Source organism: Malurus melanocephalus, unplaced genomic scaffold, assembly GCF_030028575.1.
Source record: "Malurus melanocephalus ecotype Western Australia unplaced genomic scaffold, MMel_1.1 scaffold_346, whole genome shotgun sequence".
NCBI lineage: Eukaryota > Metazoa > Chordata > Aves > Passeriformes > Maluridae > Malurus > Malurus melanocephalus.
This window is the reverse complement of record NW_026623578.1, coordinates 134,451-156,661: the sequence shown is the minus strand read 5'-3', so window position 1 is coordinate 156,661 and position 22,211 is coordinate 134,451. Positions and strand designations below refer to the sequence as shown.

Here is a 22,211-nt window from a genome sequence, read left to right as displayed (position 1 = left end):
CTGCCAACTCCATTACATCATCCGAAAAAACCCAAACACTTCTTTCTTTTTTTTTTTTCCCCCAAATCCCTGTCACTCTCCTTTTCCTTCTCCTCTCTCCCTTCCCAAGCCCTTCCAAACTACATGCCAATTACTGCCGCGAGCTTTATTTCGCTTTACATCCTGCACAGCCCCAGCGCGCAGAGCTTTGGCCATTGTGTTGCCGGGGATGCCTCCATCACTGACCTTCGCTTTCCCACTCAGACTGTTACATAACGCAGTGCCTGCCTGCGTGCGGCGACTGGGAGCCCGGGCGAGTGGCAGCGTGTGCCTGGAGTGCCTGGCCCCCTCCCCCTTCCCCAGCTATCCCGGGGGAGGAGGGACATGTGGGTCAGCAGGTTAGCAGTACCAGAGCCCAAACAGTTCGGGACCGCCAAGAAAACACCCTCACCGCCGGAGCCGCCTGGGCTTCCCAGCACCCCCCTCTCCTTTTCGCATCCATACAGAAGCGACAGCCGAGTGTTACATAATTGATGGGATCCCAAAGTTGCCCCCCTCTCCAAGCCCGGCGGAGCCGGCTGCCGGCTCCCTCCCGCCGGCCTCGCTCTCCGGCGGCACCATCTGCCCGCGCCGCCGGAGCGCTGGGCCGGGAGAGCCGGGAGGGGGGGGCGTTGTGTAACACCCGCGAACTACGGCCGGCTCCGCAAACATCCAGAAAACTCCCCGACAAATTAAGGAAATTTTCTCCAGTGTTTCTGATTAACCTCGTTACATAAGGCGCTTGCATTCCAAATCCACTCTCGCAAGCTCTAAATATACCCCGCGCAGCCAAACGCTCCCTGCGCACACGCCCGTGGCCACCCGGCCTCCTCCGGCCGAGCCCGCTCCTCCTCGCCTCGGCATCCGCCGAACGGCGCGCTCCCTGCTCGCAAATCGCCTCTAATTAAATGTTTCGGCGTGTGTCATCTCGATGGCTTTTACTGTACGCGGATTCCCTGAGTGGGAAGCTGCCTGGGAAGGGGGGGTGTGGCCAAAAGGGGAAAAATACTGTAAAACACAAGCCAACACATGATCAGCCATATTCCAACCTACAACCCAAACCCCCTCCGTCCGAGGAGAGACRGTCTCCGCACCGCCGGCGGCCGGGCATCGCTGCCCCAAGACCCGCCGGGAGGGGGCTGCGCTCCCGCCGGGCACGTACTTTTCTCCGCCCGTCATTTCTTTCAACAGCCGTGTGTGTTATWACATAGCGTTATTTAATTCATTTTTTACCCATCACCGAGGGATTTTACCGAGCGAAGCCTCTCTAGCGCGCTCCCCCTCTTGTAGGAGCAACGCTTCATAAATTATTTACAAGTAATTAAAGCCGCAGCCTCCTCCCTCTCGCACGTCTCGGCAAACTCCGGCGGTGTTTGAAGCCGGGCCCCTGTCCGTGGCCGCGGCTGGAGCAGCCCGCTCCGCACGGCTCCGCACGGCTCCGCACCGCTCCGCCCGGCAGCGCGCAGCCCTCCCGCCGCCGGCGCGGCTCGGGCGCTACCGCGCTGCCGCCAAACTTCAACCGCCCTGAGCACCTTCAGAGCCGACCCGCACGACTCCGAGACGCAACCTGAGGCAGGAGAGGGCTTTGACAGTTGGCRGCAGAAAAGGGGGGCTCGTTTGTTTGCAGCGTTTTACTCGGGGGCCGGCGGGAAGCGRTAAGAGAAACCGCGGGCGCACAGAGACCCTCTGCGAAGTTGTGCACCTTCAACAACAGCAGCCAGGAGATCATCCGCTCCGCGGTGAAATAATTTTTAAGATACACTTAAATGAATTAAGGGAAAACAGCGCGCAAGAGAGTGAATAAGTCACCCGCAAACCGCAAATCTCCTGTTTAATCACAGATCCCCCATTCACAACAAGCCACAGCACACCAGTTGAGAAACTGTCAAAAGGAGACAGACGAGGGGGAGAAAAAAGGGAGAGGAAGGACACTGCAGCTTTAAAAGTTTGTTCCCTTGAATCCCAATACTCCCGCTGTTGCTTTATATATTTATAAAATTATGTAATTTCAGGGGCACAGTACCCATCCGGATACCACAGGCAATAAACGAGAGAGACGGGAAAGCACCAAACACTGCTCAATATTTTCATTGCATTTGTCCCTCCTCCTGCAGCAATTAAAAGAAGCTATAAAAGTTTGCAAGGTTTTGCAGGGGGTAGAAGCCTGGCTTGTTTGCGTGCGCGGCTTCAACAAGCACGAGCAATAAAACAGGGGATTAAATTGCTGCATTTCCCCCTTCTCTCTTACCCCCCTCTTCCTATTCCCACCCACCCCCCGATCCCACTCCCCCGGCCCCCTCCCCCTTCCCCAAGTCTCCCTACCTCTGCTGCTGCTGCTGCTGGAGTAGCTCTGCCTGCGGACGGGAGCCGGCGCATCGCTTTTCCGGGCAGGCTCCAGGTTCACCGGGGTGTCCCTGGCGCCGGCGGCCGCCTCGGAGACGCTGCTGCCCGGCTCACTGGCTGCTGGATCGGGGGCTGCCGGAGCCGACTCCATGTTTTTCCCAATGTAGATCGCTTGGAGATGGCGAGCTCCTACACTCCCTCTATCTTCTGTTTCCAGCGCAACTCTATGGTAGGAAAGCAGAAGGGAGAGAGCGAGCGTGATCCAGATGGGATGTGAGCTTGCCTAGCTGTGACCACAAGCAGCGCTAGCGAGAGCTGCACACCCCCCCGCCCCCGCACCCCCCGCGCTCCGCCGCCAGCCCCGCGCCCCACGCCCGGCACCGCCGCCCTCCGGCGCGGCCCCGGCCCGGCTGCGGGACCCGCGCCCGCCGAGGCACCGCGCGGCTGCGGGAGGGGCGGCGGCCGCGGAGCCCCTGCGGCCCCCGAGCGGGGCCGGGGCAGCAGAAGGTGCTGCCATTGCCCAGGGCGGGCGGGGAGCCAGCCCGACCTCCGCCCGGGCCGGCACCGAGGGCTCGGCGCGATGGTGGGGCCCGGGTAACAGGGCCAGCGGGCCCACGAGGAGCTCTCCTCTGCAGCCCCGGTACCAGCTGGAAGAGCTTCCACGCAGGGCTGCTTTCCCTCCCCCATGACTGTTTCAGCTGAAGCCGCATCGGAAGATGCCAGCTGTATTAAGCGTCTCAAGACCCACATGTTTAGCAGCCACGCAGCCGGAGAAGGCAACATTTCAGACAATACCTCTCTTTCAATGAAGTGCGCTTTGACATAGAACAAAAGGTGACTAGCAAGGTGCCAGAAAACCTCCAGATGTGGTCTGACTTCTGCAGGCACCCTTGTGCAGTTCACAGTCTCAGCAATGGTCAATTCCTTGTCCACTACCTGAGGCTAAAATCCAGTAACAGCTGCCACAAACACATACTGGAGAACACATCGCTCCTGTTCAACAGAGGCCATGTTTCATGCAGCCCTACTGCCTCCTGCACAGAAGGTGCTAAAGCTGCCTGCTTTGACTGCTCTGACTAGAAGCATATCCCAAGTAGACCAAATCATGATATTTTTACTGAAAGCAGATCAAGCTTTTTCAAAATGACACTGGATCATGTGCAAGCAGCTGATATGCCACCTTCTGCCAACCAGGACTGCTGCTACAGCTTTCAACGCTGCTGGTGCTGGTACCTGATGAAACTTGTAGGTAAAACGTGGACAATTCCTCATTCTGCAGTCTAATCACCAGTTGTGCACTGCTGTCCCACAAATGGTGCCTGCTTGAACAGCTGTGAAATGTACCATGGGTCCTGCTTGTCCACGAATTGGATTACATCTTGCACTGCTGATGCTTCTTTTGGTGGAAAGATAGAGTCTTGGGTCAGTCGATTTGCAAGTCCTGAAGTTCCAGTTACCTGTGACTGGAAAAAGAACACCACAATAATTCTCAGTATCTGTTGTCTGCTTCCATCTGAGAGGGACAGGCAGAGATTGCAGAAGACAGAGTAACATTAAAAATAATTTTGCTTTCACTTTCAGAGCATGAATAAATTTGAGGTGGTCAGAACTGGGTTTACAGACCTTGACCACTGAGCAAACCAGATCTTGTTCTTTGTGATTAAATACTGGGTTAGGGCAGGCCTGGGAGCTCCAGGTGTGTGGGCACAAAAGGCTACAAGATTTTTCACCAGCATCAAGTTAAMGAGTCTCAAGCTGGAGAGAAGCTGTTCCTAGAGAGCAGCCTGGGATGGGGAGCAAGTGAAAGTGGACGAGGGAAGCAGGAGCACWGGTTGCTCCCCAGGCCTTGTGTGAGGATTGCAGCATCCCTGGAACACACACGGGCACAGGCAGAGGTCACAGGCTCTGGRTATGGTCTCTCCACAATCTGCAGAGGGCAGCAAGGTGGTCCTTCTCTGATGCAAGTTTGGWGGATTAGAGTTGCAATTTCCTGCAAAGTMTCTCCYTTTACTTTTTGCTAATTGGCAGCCRCCAAATACAAGCAAGAATTATGCGATCTGTGGAAACCAAACTGCCTGCTAGCCTGAGAGAAAGCTTATCCCTCCCTCTTCAGATCAGGGTTTAAGCAGGCTGACCAGGCAATGTGTGTTGGGAAACTTGCCCGGCTAATAAAAAAAAGAACTTCATTCCTCAAAGCTGCCAGACCACTGCCTTTCACCAGTGCTGGGAACAATTGGACTACTTGCCACAGTAAGGATTATTCACGTGAGTGTTTTGCAGGACTGGTTTTAGTATTGCAGCTACTTCAAATTACCAGAGAGTGAAGAGTGGGTTTTTTCTCTTCTCCTTTTCTCTGTTAAAGGCTGCTGATATTCAGTACATCTACCTTTGTTATACAATTGTTATTTAGTGCATCTTTTTTCCTATTTTCTAAATCTTAACAATTTTTCAATTTACTTAGAAAAGAAAGGAGAAGAAAACAATAGGCTACAATAGGATAAGGCAGTAGAACTTTGGTTTTCAAAGTAAATTGTGAGGGAGGGGAAATCACAGGAGTAAACCCAAGTGCTTAGAACATCTGAATTAATGGAGAAGAAAAAATATATTGTTTCACATCTCTCTCATAAATCACTAGCAATTAGAATCAGCTCCAGCAGGACAAATTTGTAGCATGTTTGTAGAGGCCACAATCTAGGAGCACCTACACAAGCAAAAAGACAAAGCAGCTTTGCTCTTGCAAAAAGAGAGGTTGCCCAAAAAGTGAAAACACCACGAGCAAAGGAAATAGGGAGACAGTTCACCTGAGCTTTATATAATGGACAAAAACCATCACGACTTTTGTCAAAAACTCCCTCTCCCYGAACCTGTTCTACTAAGACATTTCCTGGGCATAGAAAAGGTCTTCCTYGTTCGTCAGTCTTCTATTTCTAGCTTCCAACCCATACCAAGATGGTTCATTAACTTTGATCACTAAGCTTGTTTCAACAAGTGAGATGGCATTAGCAGCAAAGACAGGTATGCTGAGAAACTTGAGGATAAATGTTTAGTTAGATGAAAAAGGGCTTTAGCAATTGCTGCAAATGTTAACTGCAACAGATCCTACCAGAAGTATCAGTAATGGAACAAAAAAGAACAAGTATCACCAAACATCTCCTATTGATTTTGCTGATTTCATGTAGATAGAATAATTAATAATTTTAAAAATGCTAATTAAAAAAACCACACACAAATCTTATATGATTCTGAAGTAGAGAAGGTATAAAGATCATATGTGGACACTTACCAGAGCACTGACAGTGGGAGAGGAAGTGGCAGAAGAGCTGTAATGCACACARCCATCAGACACACAGAAAGCAACTCTAGGGCAGGACAGGCACAAGGCACTCAGAGCACACACACACGGGCAAAACCACAGTTCACACGGGCACAGCACTACCCCATTGTACAGCCTTCTCTGCCCAGGAATAGGCAAGCCTGCCTGAAACCTGAGGAAGTCACTAAGGGATCTCTACACATACAACAAATCCAGCTATCCAGAAAAACCTTCCTCCAAAAAGAACACTAAAGTACCTTCCTGAGCCAGGAATTACAGGAAATCATAGAATATAACCAGTTGGAAGGCCAACTCCCTGCTCCTCACAGGACAGAACTCAAACTAACTCCTATGATTAAGAGCATTGTCTAGACTCTGAAATAATACCCCAAGTTCTAGGGTCTGGGCTACCTCTGGCCACACCACACCTGTCAAAGGGGGCTGTGAAACCTTCCTAGGAAGCTGTGTTAGCCCAGCCTAGCAGTTGTACAGATTTTATTGATGCAGAAATGAATAACCATAAGGACAAAACTTGAATATGGCAGAGTTACAGCTGTTCCTTCTCTACAACAAGTTGCCAAGGCTAAGGCACCTCTACTTCCACCAAACACATCCCTGTGGTTTTGATGTCTTTGCAGGAAAAAAGAAATTTAAAAAAGCATAGATTGAGGACATTCAGAAGAGCAAGTTTCAGAGTTGAGCAAGGCAAAGGACACCAACCAGGTCCTCAGGTCAGTTCAGAYGTCATCGTGCTTACACACCAATATTCAAAGAAGAGTTTAAAACATATACATCTATTTTTTTGTAATCACGTACTGTGGCATCTTTTAATAGTTGAGAAAACTTTAGTTAATTAAATTTTACARTAGGACAAGAAACTGCTTCCACTGGAAACACACACAGCCTGTAATATCCAAAAGCAACTTTCTCAAAATTATGCAACCCATTAAGCTTCAGCAAAAACAGGCAGACTAGTAAACTACAGGTATGGAACCTGAATATTTGGCAGTAATTAAATTAAACACTACCTGAACAGCATTCTCTCATATCCTAGATGAAAGCAAAAAAAAAAAGTAATAGGAAAGAAGTAAGACAACTGTGCTGGAGGCACTGTGACTGGATGCAGCTTCAGTGGACCCTTTCCCACAACCTTTATCTCTAAGCAAAGTGGAAATCTCATCAAACAGTTCATCTGGAATTTACACTCACAGACATAATTTTGTTTGTTTTAAAGACTGAGGAGCATTTGTTAACCAGCTAGCACAGCACAGATTCACTGGAATCTCCTTCTTCCTGCTGTAAACTCAGTGTAAACTATGAGCTGCTTTTCATTGTTTGTTAAGCCTCTATTTCCACTTTCCTCTCCTGCCATTTGGATTCATTCCTTACTGGATTTTCTGTTTCTGAARGAAAGTGGAGAAGCACACAACATACAAAGTAAAGAATCCTTTGTGCTTATCTTTACAGCACAATGTCCACGATCAGCATCCCCTGATATAAAGAGTAGCACAGATTGGCTCTTAAGAATTAAAGACGTTTTGTGAGTGAATSAAAGTAAAAGGCCCAGAGATATCCACCTTTCTCAGCAAGCCGGTTTTGCTGCTGTTTTCTTGCAGATGATTAAAAAAAATATTGAATATTTTCCTTTAGCCAGATGAASACCTTTCTCACATTCACTTGCAGACACACTCTTTGTCCCACAGAGGTAAGCTAATTGAATYAGAGGAGCAACTCAGCCTGCCCATATTCTCTGGAGAGTTGAAGGGAAACAAGGAAGGGAAAACTCTGATCCAAAGATACATTTTTGTTCTTAAGAAAATGGAAGCTTTTTTTAGTGAAGATCAGTAAATGTGATGCCATTTCTGAAACCTTGGATCACTTCAGTCCAAAGTGGGGGTGGTTGATTTCTAATTAACTCTTGCTTCAGTACCACCTTCTTTCCTGTGTTTTTACTTAARAGCTGTTTCCTCAAATATCACATTTATTATAGAATTCATCCATTATAGCAKCCTGATAACACAGTTGTGCAAAAARATGTGCCTCTCTAAAAGTAATAGTAGGTTAGAGGCAGGTTAAAGCAAGGAGAAAAAATCAGCTTGTCCTTGTTAAAAAAAAATACTCCTGTTGTCTAGATGATCATTTTGTCCATGCCTTCATAYATCTCTGTCATTCTCCCAGTGCATTTCCACCAGTACCTCACCATTTCCAACAGCACACCTTCCCAAAGTGGGGGAAGTTATGGTACAAACTCTGCCCCTTCCCACTCCRTCCCAGCCCAGCCATCTCAGAACCCTCCTGGACAGGTGGTGGAAAGCTCTCCCAGGTTTCCCATTAAAACAGCAGAGAGCTGCACCTGTACACTTTCTGATTTGCCTTCTTTTTCTCCAGGTCACAGAACTTGATCTTCTAKCTTAGAAACACAAAAATTACTTTCATTGTACATGTAACAAAAAATTACACTACCCATCAGTATAATCAAGCAGSCCAAATACACAGCAGAGACATTACAGCTTAGATGAGCATTAAAACTGAATTATGCCAGAAATGCAGTAAAGAAAGTAGTAATTTTATTTWAAATKGTCAGGTTTTACATAATTTGAAGCCTCATTTGATTTACTTAAACACTGTATCTACTAAAATATTTTTATATCAAGGAAAATGGAAAGCTGTCTACTGCATGCAAAGGTCAACTTGCATTAAAGAAAACATATATTCTGCTGCCTGCTTTAACTCTTTGAGAGGTTAACCCTCCACAACAGAACAGCCTGTGTCTTTTATAAGAGAAAGTCCAAAATTTTATACATTTTATACAGACTAGAAAGATGAATATGAAGCTTCAAGTATTATGCTGATAAAAGAATCCTTGGAAGAGGAATTTCACAGTGAACATATTCCAGCATATTAATGGAACAAAGGTATAGTAAGACAGAAGAGATCTGTTTTTCTCTGTGTTTGGAGTTGAGAGGGAGGAGGGCAGAACTATTTMGCTTTCACAACTGACAGTTCTAACAGTGTAAAAACAAATTTGGTTGTTGATAGAGTTGTCTTCGTGTTCTATAAAGTACTGAAATCCAAAATGAGCCTTGCCATTTTTTCAGCTTTTTCTCWTGTGATGAAAAATAAGTACCTTACAATCAAACTAAATATTTAATTAGACCTGAAATTAAAATATGTGGTTTGTGCCTTGATTTTTCAACTTGTTAAAAATGATTTTGAGATATGTTTCAAAGTAAAACTATTTTCTGTAAAAAAACCCACACAAAACCAACAAAACCCAAAACAAAYTCTTGAAACACATTTAAAAGAACATCAAGGTCTTGCATATTTTCCAATTTCTTCATCTTCAATTGAATAAATCAATCAGAAATTAGAGTTCATTAAATTGRTCCAATCATCGATTTTTCGAGCTGAAAAAGCCACTCCATTCTGGGTACAGCTCTGGAGAGCTCTGTGGTTGCCTTTGTACAGTGAACGTGGGGATTCTTACACATTTTCAAGCACACCAGTGCACACAGGCTGCTCAGGAACAGCCACGAGACAGACTCTCAGTATCTCAGACTAGGAGCCTCAACTATCCYCAAATCTAATTTCAGTTTAAGTAAGCCTGGCAATGCAAGATTGTAACCCTCTATTTCTGAATTTTTCTAAACCAATGAGAATGCAACCCTTTGATTGCTAATTCATTTCCCCTCTTTTCCTTTTTGAAAAAGTCATAATTTTCTTTAAAAGAAAGCCATTATTTGAAAGCAAAAACAGGCTATGTAAAATAGTCTCGTAAATGTATTTGCACACACTATATGCTCTCATTTAGRAAAACTTTGCCTTACAGGTTTCATGTAAAAATAGAAAGCTCTTTCCTACACAAAGTTTGTTTTAGTAGTTGAGGTTTGAATCTTGTGACTGGGAGACTTCATGATAACCCACACAGTTATTTTGAAGTTTAAAGCAAAAGTAAAACCTGCTGTACTCCATAGATTCTGAGAGTACTCTCTCATTTCAGCTTGTCACTTACAGTAAATTTTGTGTTACATTTCTTTCTCTCCTTACTACCTTCCATAATGTGTGGGATTCGTTCATAATTCCCCATGGCAATCCTTGTTGCTGTTGTAGAGATCTGACCACCATTTGAAAACAACATAAGGCAGAAATTCAGGCAAAACTACCAAAGATTAAAATAAATAAAAAAATCTATGAACGTGAAATCCTCGGTGGTGAACAACTAACATGAAAATCAGYTTGCTTACAGAACAGAGAACATATTTTTTTCCACATCCTTCATGGCAACGTTACCCTATGGACATATTAACRAAATCCACAGGTCTTTTCCCAGATTCTTTTTGCAGTTTCCACCATGTTTCATCCCTGCAGGCCTGCCACTACTCACTGCAAGTAATCAACACAGATTTCACAGTGTGCTTTTTCTCACCTTAGCATGATGGCAATCATTTGCCTCCAACTCAAAGAGAGAAGGAAATAATTAAACATAGAGTTTTTCTTTAAGTGATCTATAACCTTTGTAAGGCACTGATACTTTGCTGGTACATGTACCAGTGAATGCCAGAGCTGTGCCTCCCCTCCACCAAGACTCACAGTTTTACAGGATCTTTATTGTGATGTTCAATTGCCATAAGGAACCGAGAGACCAGAGCACAATCTTCAAAGGAACAAGTGGTTCACTTCAAAGTTCATTACTAATGTTTGTGGCTTTTCATAAATCAACAGGAACATGCAAGAACAACTTAGTAGCTCTACTTTAGAATTTTGGGTTGTTTGAAAGYAAAACTGCACTACTAACAATTACCTTTAAATTCTCTTTTTTTCCTAATGTTGTAAAATTTGTCTGAGGGGAAAATGTTTGAAATCAATAAGTTTAGACTTCGAGCGCTTTCTTTTTCTCACAAGAAACAAAAAACAAYCTGAAATATTTTGAATCTAGTGATCACCAGTTTTCCACTTGGAATTTCAAGCTTTCCCTACTTTCCATCCACCCCTCACAAAAATGCCAAAAKCTAACTAAACTAGGAGAAAGAAGTYTAATGAATAAAAACAATGGATACAGCTTTTGACACAAGTACTTTATGCCTCTCTGCATCAAGCAGACATGAGGCAAGCAGCAGCATGTGATGATTTTCCAAAATGAATGGTTCTAGCTATTCTATCATTTCAAGTTCACAAATCCAGGAGAGCAATTTCTTACTTCAGATTAAAAAGCCCTTAATACTTTTCCACCTCAAAAATCTCCCAGCTACRTTCAGGGCTCTTGTGTCCTTTCATCTGGCATGCTGGGCCCCCGTCTGGTCAGCTCTGAGCTTATGTTCCAACACCAAAAAAACAAAAATTTAGAAATGCCCTTTGCATTGGTGCTCAGAGGAGAAGCTTCATGTGATATAAAGTTTACATTCCTTCTAATCTGATCTCATAACTCTATTCCATGGGGACATCTTTATCAAGGGATAGATTCTTGGCCTAGGATGCTGAAATTAAAAATTCCTTACTAATTAATTTTGAGTTGGCACAAATCAGAGTCTTTTTAAGTTCAGTAGGAACTGTAAGTCTATTCTCCTTGTTTAACCACTTATAATTAAAGATAAATAAATAGCTTAGCTCTGTTTTTTCCCCAGATGAATGTACTGATTACCACAGTAGGTTTTTCTGCAGAACTTCAGTCTGGGGATGTGAGGTTTTTAAGAGTCCAACCCTCCAAATGCCTYACCCTGAGAGAGGAGGGGATGGGGGAGGTGAAAAGTTCTGAAACTATCATAAAAACTTTCCAGCAGTGTTTTAGAAAAGCCCATAATTGTTTTAATACTCACAAGATGGAACAGYTGCTTAAATGGCCATGCTCACATGTATTCTACAACCCTTTTATAAAKAAATTTGTGCACCCTCTGGACTGCACACACATAGGACAACCACAGATTTGGTCAACATTTTCCATATCAGGTAATTGGAGCTACACAGCCCTTTGGCTACACACAATTAATAGAATGCAGAGCTCAGAATTTATGGGCAAGCAGAACATCCAAAAAGCAAAATACTCAATGTCAATGGACTTACATATATTAATACTACGAAAAAAAATGAGGGTTTGGAGTAGTAAGACTTGGGAAAGCATGTGAGTAATGAAAAGTAAAATGCTCGACATGATCTATGTCTAAGTGCTGAACTCAGACCTCATAAATACCAGGAATATGGTCTGTAATATTCTAGTTTTGAAAATAGATTATTAAACCACAACGTTTTTAAACGTTTTAAATGTTTAAAAATAGATGATTAAACCACAACGTTTTAGCAATGTTTCCTCCTGAGAAAAAAAAAAATATTAAAAAATCCCTAAAATATAAGGTCTACCTGTTTTTTTCTTTTTAAACTCTTTCTGAAGTTTGGATTCAAGAAACTGACCAGTGGTCACAGAGTCACAACAAACTATTTTACTGCTGGAAAACTAAACTGTCTTTTTTGAGTGGTCACATGATATCAATCCTGTTCCTCTTACAGCATCTATAGAATTATGAAGAGGAGAGTTAGAGGAAGTCATGACAACAACTCCATGATCATTGTGTTCACCCTGAAATACATTKCCATACACTGTGGAATCAAACTGCTCACTGCATGGACCTGGTACTTTGGCTTCTGACCATCAACGATGCAGAAGAAACAATACAGAGGTTCAAAACAAGCTCCTTGCTGAAAACATATGTGGAATGATTTCATGCTTTCAGAATTAGCTCCAAGGAAGCCCRAGCCAAGTTACAGTACTTGTTTTGCCAGTACCAGGAAGCAAGACACCAAAGGGACCACAAATAGTTAAACACTATCCTTCAGTTCTTGTCAGGCAGAGTGACATGGGTGCAGCAACCTGCTTCTGCTTCTGAGRAGGTCAGAGCAGGGAGCTGGCAAACTCCAGGATGTTCATCACAGTCCTGCCACCACTCACCACCTTTCCCCTCTCCCTCATCCCTTCTGCTTTGCTCCATTCCAGCTGTTAAAAAGCAACATCCCAGTTGGGAAGAGCTGCCCAGAAACCAGAGCCACAAACTCACAACAGGAATAGCTCCAGCTCTTCAAGTCTCCACGCTCAGGGCTTCGAGAAGCAGGACTCCTAGAGCTGGAGGATTTTGGAAGCCAACTCAGGACTGTCAAAGCCCAGCAGCTGTAGCAGCCTCCTGACAGAAGCCAGTCACACCAGAAACCATTTAACCATGATCCCTGTCAGCTTTTTCAGAATTCTCACTCTTCCCGTACGTATGACACTACAGAGTAGTAGCAGTATATATTTAAGCTTTTGTCCAGATGCTCCCTGGTTTGTGACTGTCTTGAATTCACACTGTGCTCRCCTTCTAAAGTGCTTAAATGGTGGCAGAAAGCCATTAAGGCAAATAGAAGAATGAATGAGGACATGCATGGGTGAAGTAAATTAATTTTTRTATTTAACTGAATACATTCAGAAACTTGACCATGCTATTCAGTGATCTGCACTTTGTTGTCCACAAACATGGAATTCAATAAATAGTTTTCAAGGTATTCATTAAATTTCTGATGTAGATAAATAATTAAAAAGAGACAGCTACTAATTAGTATGCAATACCTGAAAATATCTGTTATCCCTTTTGATGAATCTGACCCAAGGTTTCTTTGCTACTGGGGGGAACTAGAATTGTAGCTGATGGAATAGTGYGCTTTACCAATAAGAAAGCAGAAAGAGCAAAAATATTTACCCCACATTTGTAAAAAGCTATGGAAAAAATTCCTTTTAGGAAAAGAGTTTAAAGCATGTCACTATTGGTCTAACACATCCAAAGAGCATGCAAGCTTTCCAAGATGCAGAAGAGGTGTCAGCTGTTCGTGACTTAGTCAGCAACAAGTTGTCTGGCTAACCCATTAAGTCTGTTGCCTATGAACCCTCCCTGGCAACAGGGAAAGGGAGAGAGGCTCCTGCATAAAATCCTCTTCATAATTTCAGAACTTCAGTCCTGACTCATCGCTACCACAGACTTGCTTTTGGTAACAGAGAATTTGTTTTGTTTGACTTTAATTTCATTCTGAATTAGAGCAGTATTATTATTCTTGCCAGGAAGCAGGAGGGGTTAGTGAGCAGCTATTTCATATTTAAGCAAGATTGTGTTTAATGTGTTCAATTTTAGTGCCACTACCTCTGCAGAATCCCAGATATTTCAGTGTTTGGTCACTGCTACTTTCTTTATCCCAGCAGGTTCCCAATGCAAGCAGTTCATGCACTGCTATGCCAGCTCAGCCAAGCAAGACTAGAGTTTTGTGTTTGTACTGCCTGYGTCTAACTAGAGTAGCAGCAATTGATGAACACTCTGAAAAGCAAAACCTCTAAATGCTCCAGAAAATGGCTAAAGCAATTTGCTCTCCAAAGAGATCAGATTGCTGATGCACTGTGTGATGTGCTACGGAACGCACTAATGGCAGAATGTTCTCCATGCACTGGAAGGACAAAGAAAATTATTAAATTTAAGCAGTTGCCCCCAGGAAGCCCTGTAGACTCTGAAATGGCTCCACATTACCACTGGCTTCATTCACAGATGAGCATTTACATTTGGTCATTTACTGGAATGTTTCTCACAGTTGTTCTAATTTATGGACTGAGAGCCATGCCTCTGGACTCTTAAAAAAGATTGAAAGAAAAATTGGCAWGCTCTGCRTCACCTCTCTTCCTGTTTTAACTCCAGAAAGGGCAGTTTCTGGATGAACTAACTTGCACACATCTCTGTAGTTTCATTAGGAAGAAAAGGGTTCCTGCTCACCTACCACCCCCAGGCTTGCTCATGAGGTTAGTGCTGCAGGCAGAATCCCCAGCTTTGCACTCAGAGAAGGCCTAACCCTGAGGTAGGAACCACAGCCACCCCGAGCCCTGTGTCAGACAGCACTGGCATTTCCACCCCCTGCACCCTCAGAAATTAAGTGTTACGGTGCCCCCAGCATCAGCACACCTTTGGAACAGAACTTCTTTTTGACTGGYAGATCAGTGAGACGGGGGATTCTCCTGGAATCAGGAAACCTTWAACCTACAGTTCTGAGCAACTGAGTGCTCTAATCCCTGGAACACAAGTCCCTGGGTAACTGAGGCAGAGCTTCTCTCCAATACAGCTTTGATGATCAGGTAGTCTATTAGTATAGCTAAAGTTAATTTGGCCACTGCAATTCATTTGGCAATATGAATTGAGGGTCCTTGCTCCTGGGAGAAGCAATCCCAAAGTATGTCATTCCATGACAAATTCCTATTGTAGACTGTCCTGTCTGGTCAGTCTAAATGCACAGAGATATCCATGAAATAGAAAGGATCCCCATACTCCTGCACAAAGAGCAAAAWTCATGTCCAGAAAATACAGTAGTCAGAGGTGACATAATGCAAACCCATTAGTGAGCATATTAAATTGTTCTGGCAGTGTTTCCTCTCATTTCCATCTTTCAGTTGTTTTCAAAGGTGGAAACAAACTAAGATTAGCCTTACATCCTGGATGTTCCCCAAACTTGGGACTCTTGATATCATGTGAATATAGGAGTGGGAAATCTAGAGCTGGGTTCATCTTAGGGAAACTTCTCCAAGGCCAGGCTCCACACATGCAAACACGGWTTCATTCTGGATTCCCTCCCTCACCAGCAAGTCACAGCAGCAAGTCTGGGCTTCCTGACAAGTTGGGAACAGCAGCAGGGCCTTACTGGAAGCTGTCTGCTGTCAGCCCCACACACSAGTGGTTTTCATTTTAAGCTGAGGAGGTGCTTTCAGGTCTAAAGCCCAGCCCAGCTTGTATTGCTTTTGTGCTGTATGTGGATTTATCAAGCTGAAGATGTTCAGAAACAGGACTTCTCAACTGCAGCTTGTCCAGCTCGAGTTGCACTGGGCACTTGTACTTAGAGGATGGGTTAAGTTGCTCTTTATCAAATTCTCTGCTTCTGAAATGCCCAGAGAGTCAAAGCAAAGTGGCTGAGCTGGGCTATTACCCCACTATTGTGCTAAAACCACATCTCCCACATTTTAGAAGCACCTCTTACCYACTCAGAAGGATGCTCAAGCTACAGACTTTGAAGGGCAATTTCAAATCTCACTTGGAACTCAAGAGAGTCTAACAAAGCAGAGGGCTACAAGTGTACAGAATGACGGATGCTTCAGTACTGAGTATAAAGTCTTCTATGTTGCTTCTATATTAATGTTTTTACCTATTAGTGGGTTTAATTATGCTGCACAAGCTAAAAATGCAACTTTCTCAAGTTATTTCTTCATATAAGTGATTTGGAAGATTTTATTCTTCTCTAGTTGGGGTCTTTTATATAATGTGATAAAATAAACAAACCTAAGCTAGAATAACAGCCATATCCTAATCTGTGTATGTACTCCCAGAAAGGAAAAATCATCTCGTGTTTCAAGTTTCTATGCACYATGGAAGAACCAGGACAGGAAGATAGAACTGCATTCTGTACTGGAACCTTAGGGGTGTCTCTGAGGGGAAAATGACAGGGGTTAGTCTTCATAAAGGGCAAAAGGGATTTCTGAACAACAGATGAAAAATTAAACACCACTTTCTGGATTCAAGTAATCATCATAAACCACCCATTTTACTATTTTCTTCAGTTTTCACTTTTATCCCTTCTCATAAAGTTCCTGTAAACTCTTACTTTGCATCAATCTCAGCTCTACTAAAATGACATAGGAAAACAGACTGTAGTCAATGACCTTATATCAACTTGGCTGTGTTACACATCCAGAGATACAAATGAGGTTTGATACTTAGGTTTTCAATCAGGGAGAATTACACACCTTCATAAGTAACACCCAGGTTTATGCAGGTCCATTAAAAAAAGGGTTGAACTGAAACTTGTTTTTCAAGGGAATGTTCTGTGTATTTAGTTTTCTGACAAATTTAAATTATGTTTCCTTTATYCAGAACACAGGTTTTTCTACTGATTTATCTGAGGTTTTCTCAAAGGCACTGGTACAATGTATGAAATGGGACTATGAGAATAAAGACTACTTGCAGAGGTCATATCCAGACAGAATATAATATAATGATACTGAGAATGGTTACACTGGAGCACAACCTGTGAATTATTTTTGGATAGTGCTGATTGTCTGTAGATCATGAAGCTCTAGTCCCTTTCCAGTAGAGGCTCCTGTATCACCTTTGAAAATTAGGCTTAGAAAAAAAAATTAAGTATTTTCAAAAGCACTCATGAGCGTTTGGAAGAGCATTCACAGAAAGGTTTCTGCACAGTGACACTGAGCTTCACAAAGTCTAACCCGCAGTCAAACAAGGCTTAGAACAATCCCCAGGGCCCWGTTTGGTGCCTAGGGCTCCTCCTCAATGCAGAAGGAGGGTTAGGCAGACACGAGGTTCACACAGAGCAGCAGAGATGTCTTAAGGCTGCAGACACCAAGTGAGCAAATCTTCCCCGCAGGGAGACAGCTGCCCCCACTCTCTCAACTTCCAATACAAAGGCTTTTTCTACCAYAAACCAGAGGCTACACCTGGCTTTTGTAAAAAGCTGCAGGAAAAACTCTTTCTTCATCTAATAGCTCAGCAGTTAGAGCTCTCTCAAAAGTTCTAGGACAGTTCTAATTCCTCCTTCACCTAAGGTCCTCATCTTTTACACAGGGGAGCATAAGGTAGATACGTTTACACTCGTGCTGTTAAAACCCTCTCCACTGTCCAGAGGATGAGAGGGGAAGAGAATGGTGGATCTGTAAGGTAATAGTGACATGCTGCTCCTTAAGACACATCCCTACACAGTTTCCTATTTTAAAGGCTGTAAACAGACTTCATTAGGTAGGGGACTTGCAGAAGTGACAYGAACTAAGGTGCAAATATCACTGTCACTGACACCTGCTCTTCTGGGGGAAGACATCCAGAACRTGCAGAGATTTTCCATCCCTGCCCCCCAACACCAAAAATGTCCATCCTGTAGCATCGTAAGGCTGTGGTTCCCACAACTAAAACAGCTCAGGGACAGCCATTGCTTCCACAGGCACGAGTTTGCTGATTGGCACCATCATGATCTCCAGTGTACAAACTTTGGGAACAATCAGGATATTATACAAAACTCAATCTTTATTTCCATGTTTGAAATAATGATGGTAAAATATCATTGTGACGGGATCTCTCAGCTCTTGCTGAACTCTTAAAATCAGAAACTGAGTTAGAAGACAGTGCTTTTTCAGAAACAAATTACCAACCTGCTTCTCTAAGACAGACAGTAGTATCCACATGCTCCTGTATTCCCAACTTCTATTGAAGTTAAAATTCAAGAGAAGCTGGGAGCCAGGAGCCACTTTCTCACACAATTTCACAAAAGCAGCTGCAGGGTACACAGGGGAAGCAGAGATGCTGAGGAGCACAAYGACAGCCACACGGTGCACTGGCTCTAGCTGGGAATCTACAGGGCAAGCTCCAGAGCAGAGAACCTTCCCAGCTGAGATACAAATTAACCTCCCAGCATCACCCCCCTARCCCCCTAATTCAGTGCATCCCAGGAGGCTCCTGGTGAGCACAGGAAATTCAGTTCAAATCTAATGAATGTGCCCTTGATTGGTTTAACTGCTTGGCTCTTGTTTTAAATTAAATGGGCCAGCTTCAACTCATTGCTCTCCAATATTTGGGGGACTGCCATGAGACTGCTAAACACACCCAAAACATCTAGKCTAGCTCCTCATAAGTTCTATGCAATCTCAGTCCAGTAAACACTTCCATCTCTGTCCTTGTGATTGTAGATTATGTKCAGTTGGCATTTCAACTGTTGCGTTGGGGTTAAGTTGAGTGACACTTGTGCCCCTTGACACCAGAGTTGCCACAGATATGCACAAGAGAAACAGCCTGTACCTCACACAGCTCCTGAAAGACATCCTCAMTGCAAAGAGCTTTGGCTGCTCCTGCTGGAATGGTTCAGATGTCACCCTGGCCTAGAAGCATCCTGCAATTTTTAAGCAGCCACTGGTGTCAGAGAGTGCACTGCCAAGCTCAGAAAAGAATTACAGATACACCAGATCTGAGAAAATCTCTGAGGTTTTTACTGGTTTGTGTTGCAGAAAATAATTATTTTGAGAATGCACAACAAAGGGGTATACAATTCATAAAAGAAATCCATTTATCATTTATAATGAAAACTATTGTGCTGAAAAGTATAATGTTCAGCATTATTTTTTTCTGACTCAAACTATGTATTGATGCTACTATTTGACTAAAAAGTTTCTTAAAGCTACCTTAGGAAGAACTTTCACATCTCAAAGTTTATAGTATAAAACAAGATATAATTTATACTCTTAGTGCTTTAAACCTCTTTCAGCTGAGAAAATTACAGTGAGTAAAGTATTTGAAATGTCAGACAAATAGTATTAATTACAGGCACTCTCAAAAAATCAAATAATTTTTTAATTAAAACTTGATTTAAGTTTCTTGTCAAAATAAGGAGATTGCCTGGGTCTTAGCTGTATTTAGGCAAATGTCAGCAGAGTTTTCAGGCCTGGAGGAAAATATTAAGAGTTTGGTGCATCTGGTTTGGCCATTCATGTTTCTCATCTGATTGAATTCTGTCCCCAACAGATGCTTGATGAAAAAGCTCAGCTGCTACACATTTTTACAAGCACTGTAAGTTTTGGGGAGAAAACCACCAAACTAACAAAAACAAAATTGGGAAAGGTACAAGAAAAACAGGAGACAGAGAGACTGCATGTCTTCTCCCTTTCTCTGAACTCATACAGAATTAAAAGGCTTATCTTCTTAGAAACCAGATGTATCGGTCTGCCTGAAAATCATGCACAAAATGCAGTTTATCATGTCTGTAAAAGCAGCTGCYGAGGCAAAGGTAAAGTGCTGGAAGGAACCACTGACCTGTGGGTGTTTCTCCCAGGGCACAGAGACAATTCATATGAAACACATCAGCCTTGGCAGCRTTTCACAATTGTTTCGACCCAAAGCTTGAGGTGGAAAGACTGAGAAATACAAAGGCCTTGTCTCAGCTCCCATCTTACTAATTTCAAACTTCCACTGACTTGAAAAGGGGTTGGCCTATGAGCAAGGCAAATGAGCTCGACTGTTCTTGCCATACAACCAGGAGGAATTACAAAGTTGTCAGCCGTGACCTGTGCTTGCAACACTTTCTTTCTCTGCACACACCCCTAATATTTCACTGTCCCCTTCACCCACAGTCCTCAGGCTTCCTGACCAGATAYTTTAACCAGGAAGTCACATTTATTAAACTGTCTCCAAGAGTTTTACCTTTTCATTATGGCYATTTTTTGTGTGATGCTATTCCAGGAATAGCTGTGTTACAAACCAGAACAATAACTAATGCCACCAGATGGTRTAAATATGTCTGATTATTCCAAAAMCATAAAATGGAACTTTGTTCAYAGTTCTGTTCATTAAGRTTTGCAAAGGCTTGTATTTTTGTTTCAATCCTGACTGAATGCAGAAGAAATAGTGCCCACACCTCTTGCTACATTTGTTCACAGTTCTTTGACTGCAATTGAGAGTGTAAGGAGACAGAAATTGCATAGATGTTACCCAAACTACATTGCAAGCACTCAGTCCAGCTGCAGAAAAAGAGAGTGGGACCAAGCCTTCAGGAAGGAAGCACTCCCAGCTACTACTGAATAAATCAACACAAAGACACTACGTGCTTACAGAATTGGAGAATTCTTTAAAAGCAAAAAAGGGATTTTCATGTACCAGACTCAAACTTCAAGAGCGTTTTAAGGAAACKAATGCAATATACAGTAAGAGAGGTCATGACAGTTCTCCTCTAATTTATCCTTAACTGCAAGCTACATTCCTTTCTCTTTCTAAAACCAGAGACAAATAAGCTGAACAGATAAATTTCTACACATTGCATAATTTGTACAGCTCATCCTGTTCTTTAGTGGAAAAACTTGGATGCAAATGCTTTTGACTCTAAAAAGAGGTAACGCTGTGATCCCAAAGAGAATTACTTGAGTGCATCCAGTTAAAAGACACGTGGCAAGAACTAAGGCTTTCTGTATTTCCAGAACTGGAGTGCAAACATCACAACTCGTCTAAGGCATTCTTCAAAGAGCCTCAGAAAAAGACACAACTTCTCACATTCTTACCCTAAGACATGAATGTTTCTTTTTCCTTGTGCAAAAACATTTCCAAATCGTAACTTTTACAGACTGCAAAACTTAGCAAACCCTTGACATAAGAGCAGACATTAGATCAAACCCAAATATATTCATTTTTGGATTTTAAGGAACATGCATAGCAAGAATTTTATTTCTCYTACTCCCATGTTATCATAGCCTCATCTTCTATTCCCTGGTGTAAAATTAAATTCCATATGATTTACATACAATACAGACAAGAAAATCCCTGAAAKAACTTTTTACTGATTAGACTTCTAAGAAACTCTTCTCAGTCACTATAACAATGAATGATGACTTCCAAATTTGGGCCTACAGAAAGCACTCCCAAAAATTCTTGAACCATACAAATAATTTTATTAATATGTTTCATCTTCCTTTTGTTTGTAACGTTCAGATTTTCTTAAACAAACCCCTTAAGTGTRTCTTAAATATTTAGATGTGATCTTGATACACATTTTTTATCAACATAAACTTAGATAAGGGTGGGGTATTTTTAGATTTACTTGTTTATTATGCCACAATGACATGACTCTACACATAGCTGTATAATTGAATTCACACAGCTTGGTGTTACTTAACCTACTCTGGGCAAACTGAGGCAGATGAACTGGTTTTCAGAAAACTAATAAATTTCAGAGGCAGTTTATAATCAGCTTTCTTTTCAGAGGCCTTAATAGTTCAGTATTTGGTTTGTTAATGCTACAAAGAAGCACTTATTTAGAGCAGCTCCTTCAGAATAAATTTTTAAAGGCGTCTCCAAATTCCATTTTAGTAAATGCTTACCTTGAGGTCAAATAGGAATTTTCAGCTGTACTAAAATGCCATACCAAATTTTCAGAACAAAAACAGGACAGCAACATCAAAATATAACCAAAAAAGTCCTCCAAAAGAACCAAACCGAAAAAAAAAATAAAAAAGAGGAAAAAACCAAGCAAGTCAAACTAAGAACATCAGTTTGGGACAACAAAAATTAAAGAAACATTAGATTAAAAAGCTATCAGTTTACTCAGTTTACTCTTACTATCTAATGAGATAATGTCATAGCCTTTGCTTTTACAATAACATTATTTTTTTCATGAGATTTCTATCTCATACAAAAACTATGTAGGTTTTCATTCCATGAGTATAACTCCTACCTTTACATGCCATGTGGTCTTCAAGCTTTAAAGAAATTATCATTTTTGCATTGTTTTAAAAGCTGTTTTTACCAATTGTCTCTACAACATCACCAGTGCTTTTTTCAATGTCTGTTTCGATTAAGATGGTAGTTTTATAAGACCATCCCTGTGCACATACACAATGATATAAGCAAACAGGCACCACAGGATTGCAGTAAGAACAAGTGCCAGTAAAATTGTAATGAATTTCTGGATTWAAAAAGTTATTTTCTAGATAATATTTATGTTAAGAATTTACGCT

At 42.6% G+C, this 22,211-nt stretch overlaps 1 protein-coding gene across 1 annotated transcript in view; it reads right to left on the bottom strand.

Annotated features, from left to right (window-relative positions):
- The window catches only part of RORA (RAR related orphan receptor A), a 344,571-nt gene extending 341,934 nt beyond the window's left edge, over positions 1-2,637 (bottom strand). Inside the window, exon 1 of the mRNA XM_057378204.1 lies at positions 2,341-2,637. Coding sequence (XP_057234187.1) covers positions 2,341-2,512 — 172 coding nt within the window. The 5' untranslated portion in view covers positions 2,513-2,637. The remainder of the gene's footprint in view (positions 1-2,340) is intronic.
- Between the last annotated feature and the right edge of the window lie 19,574 nt (positions 2,638-22,211).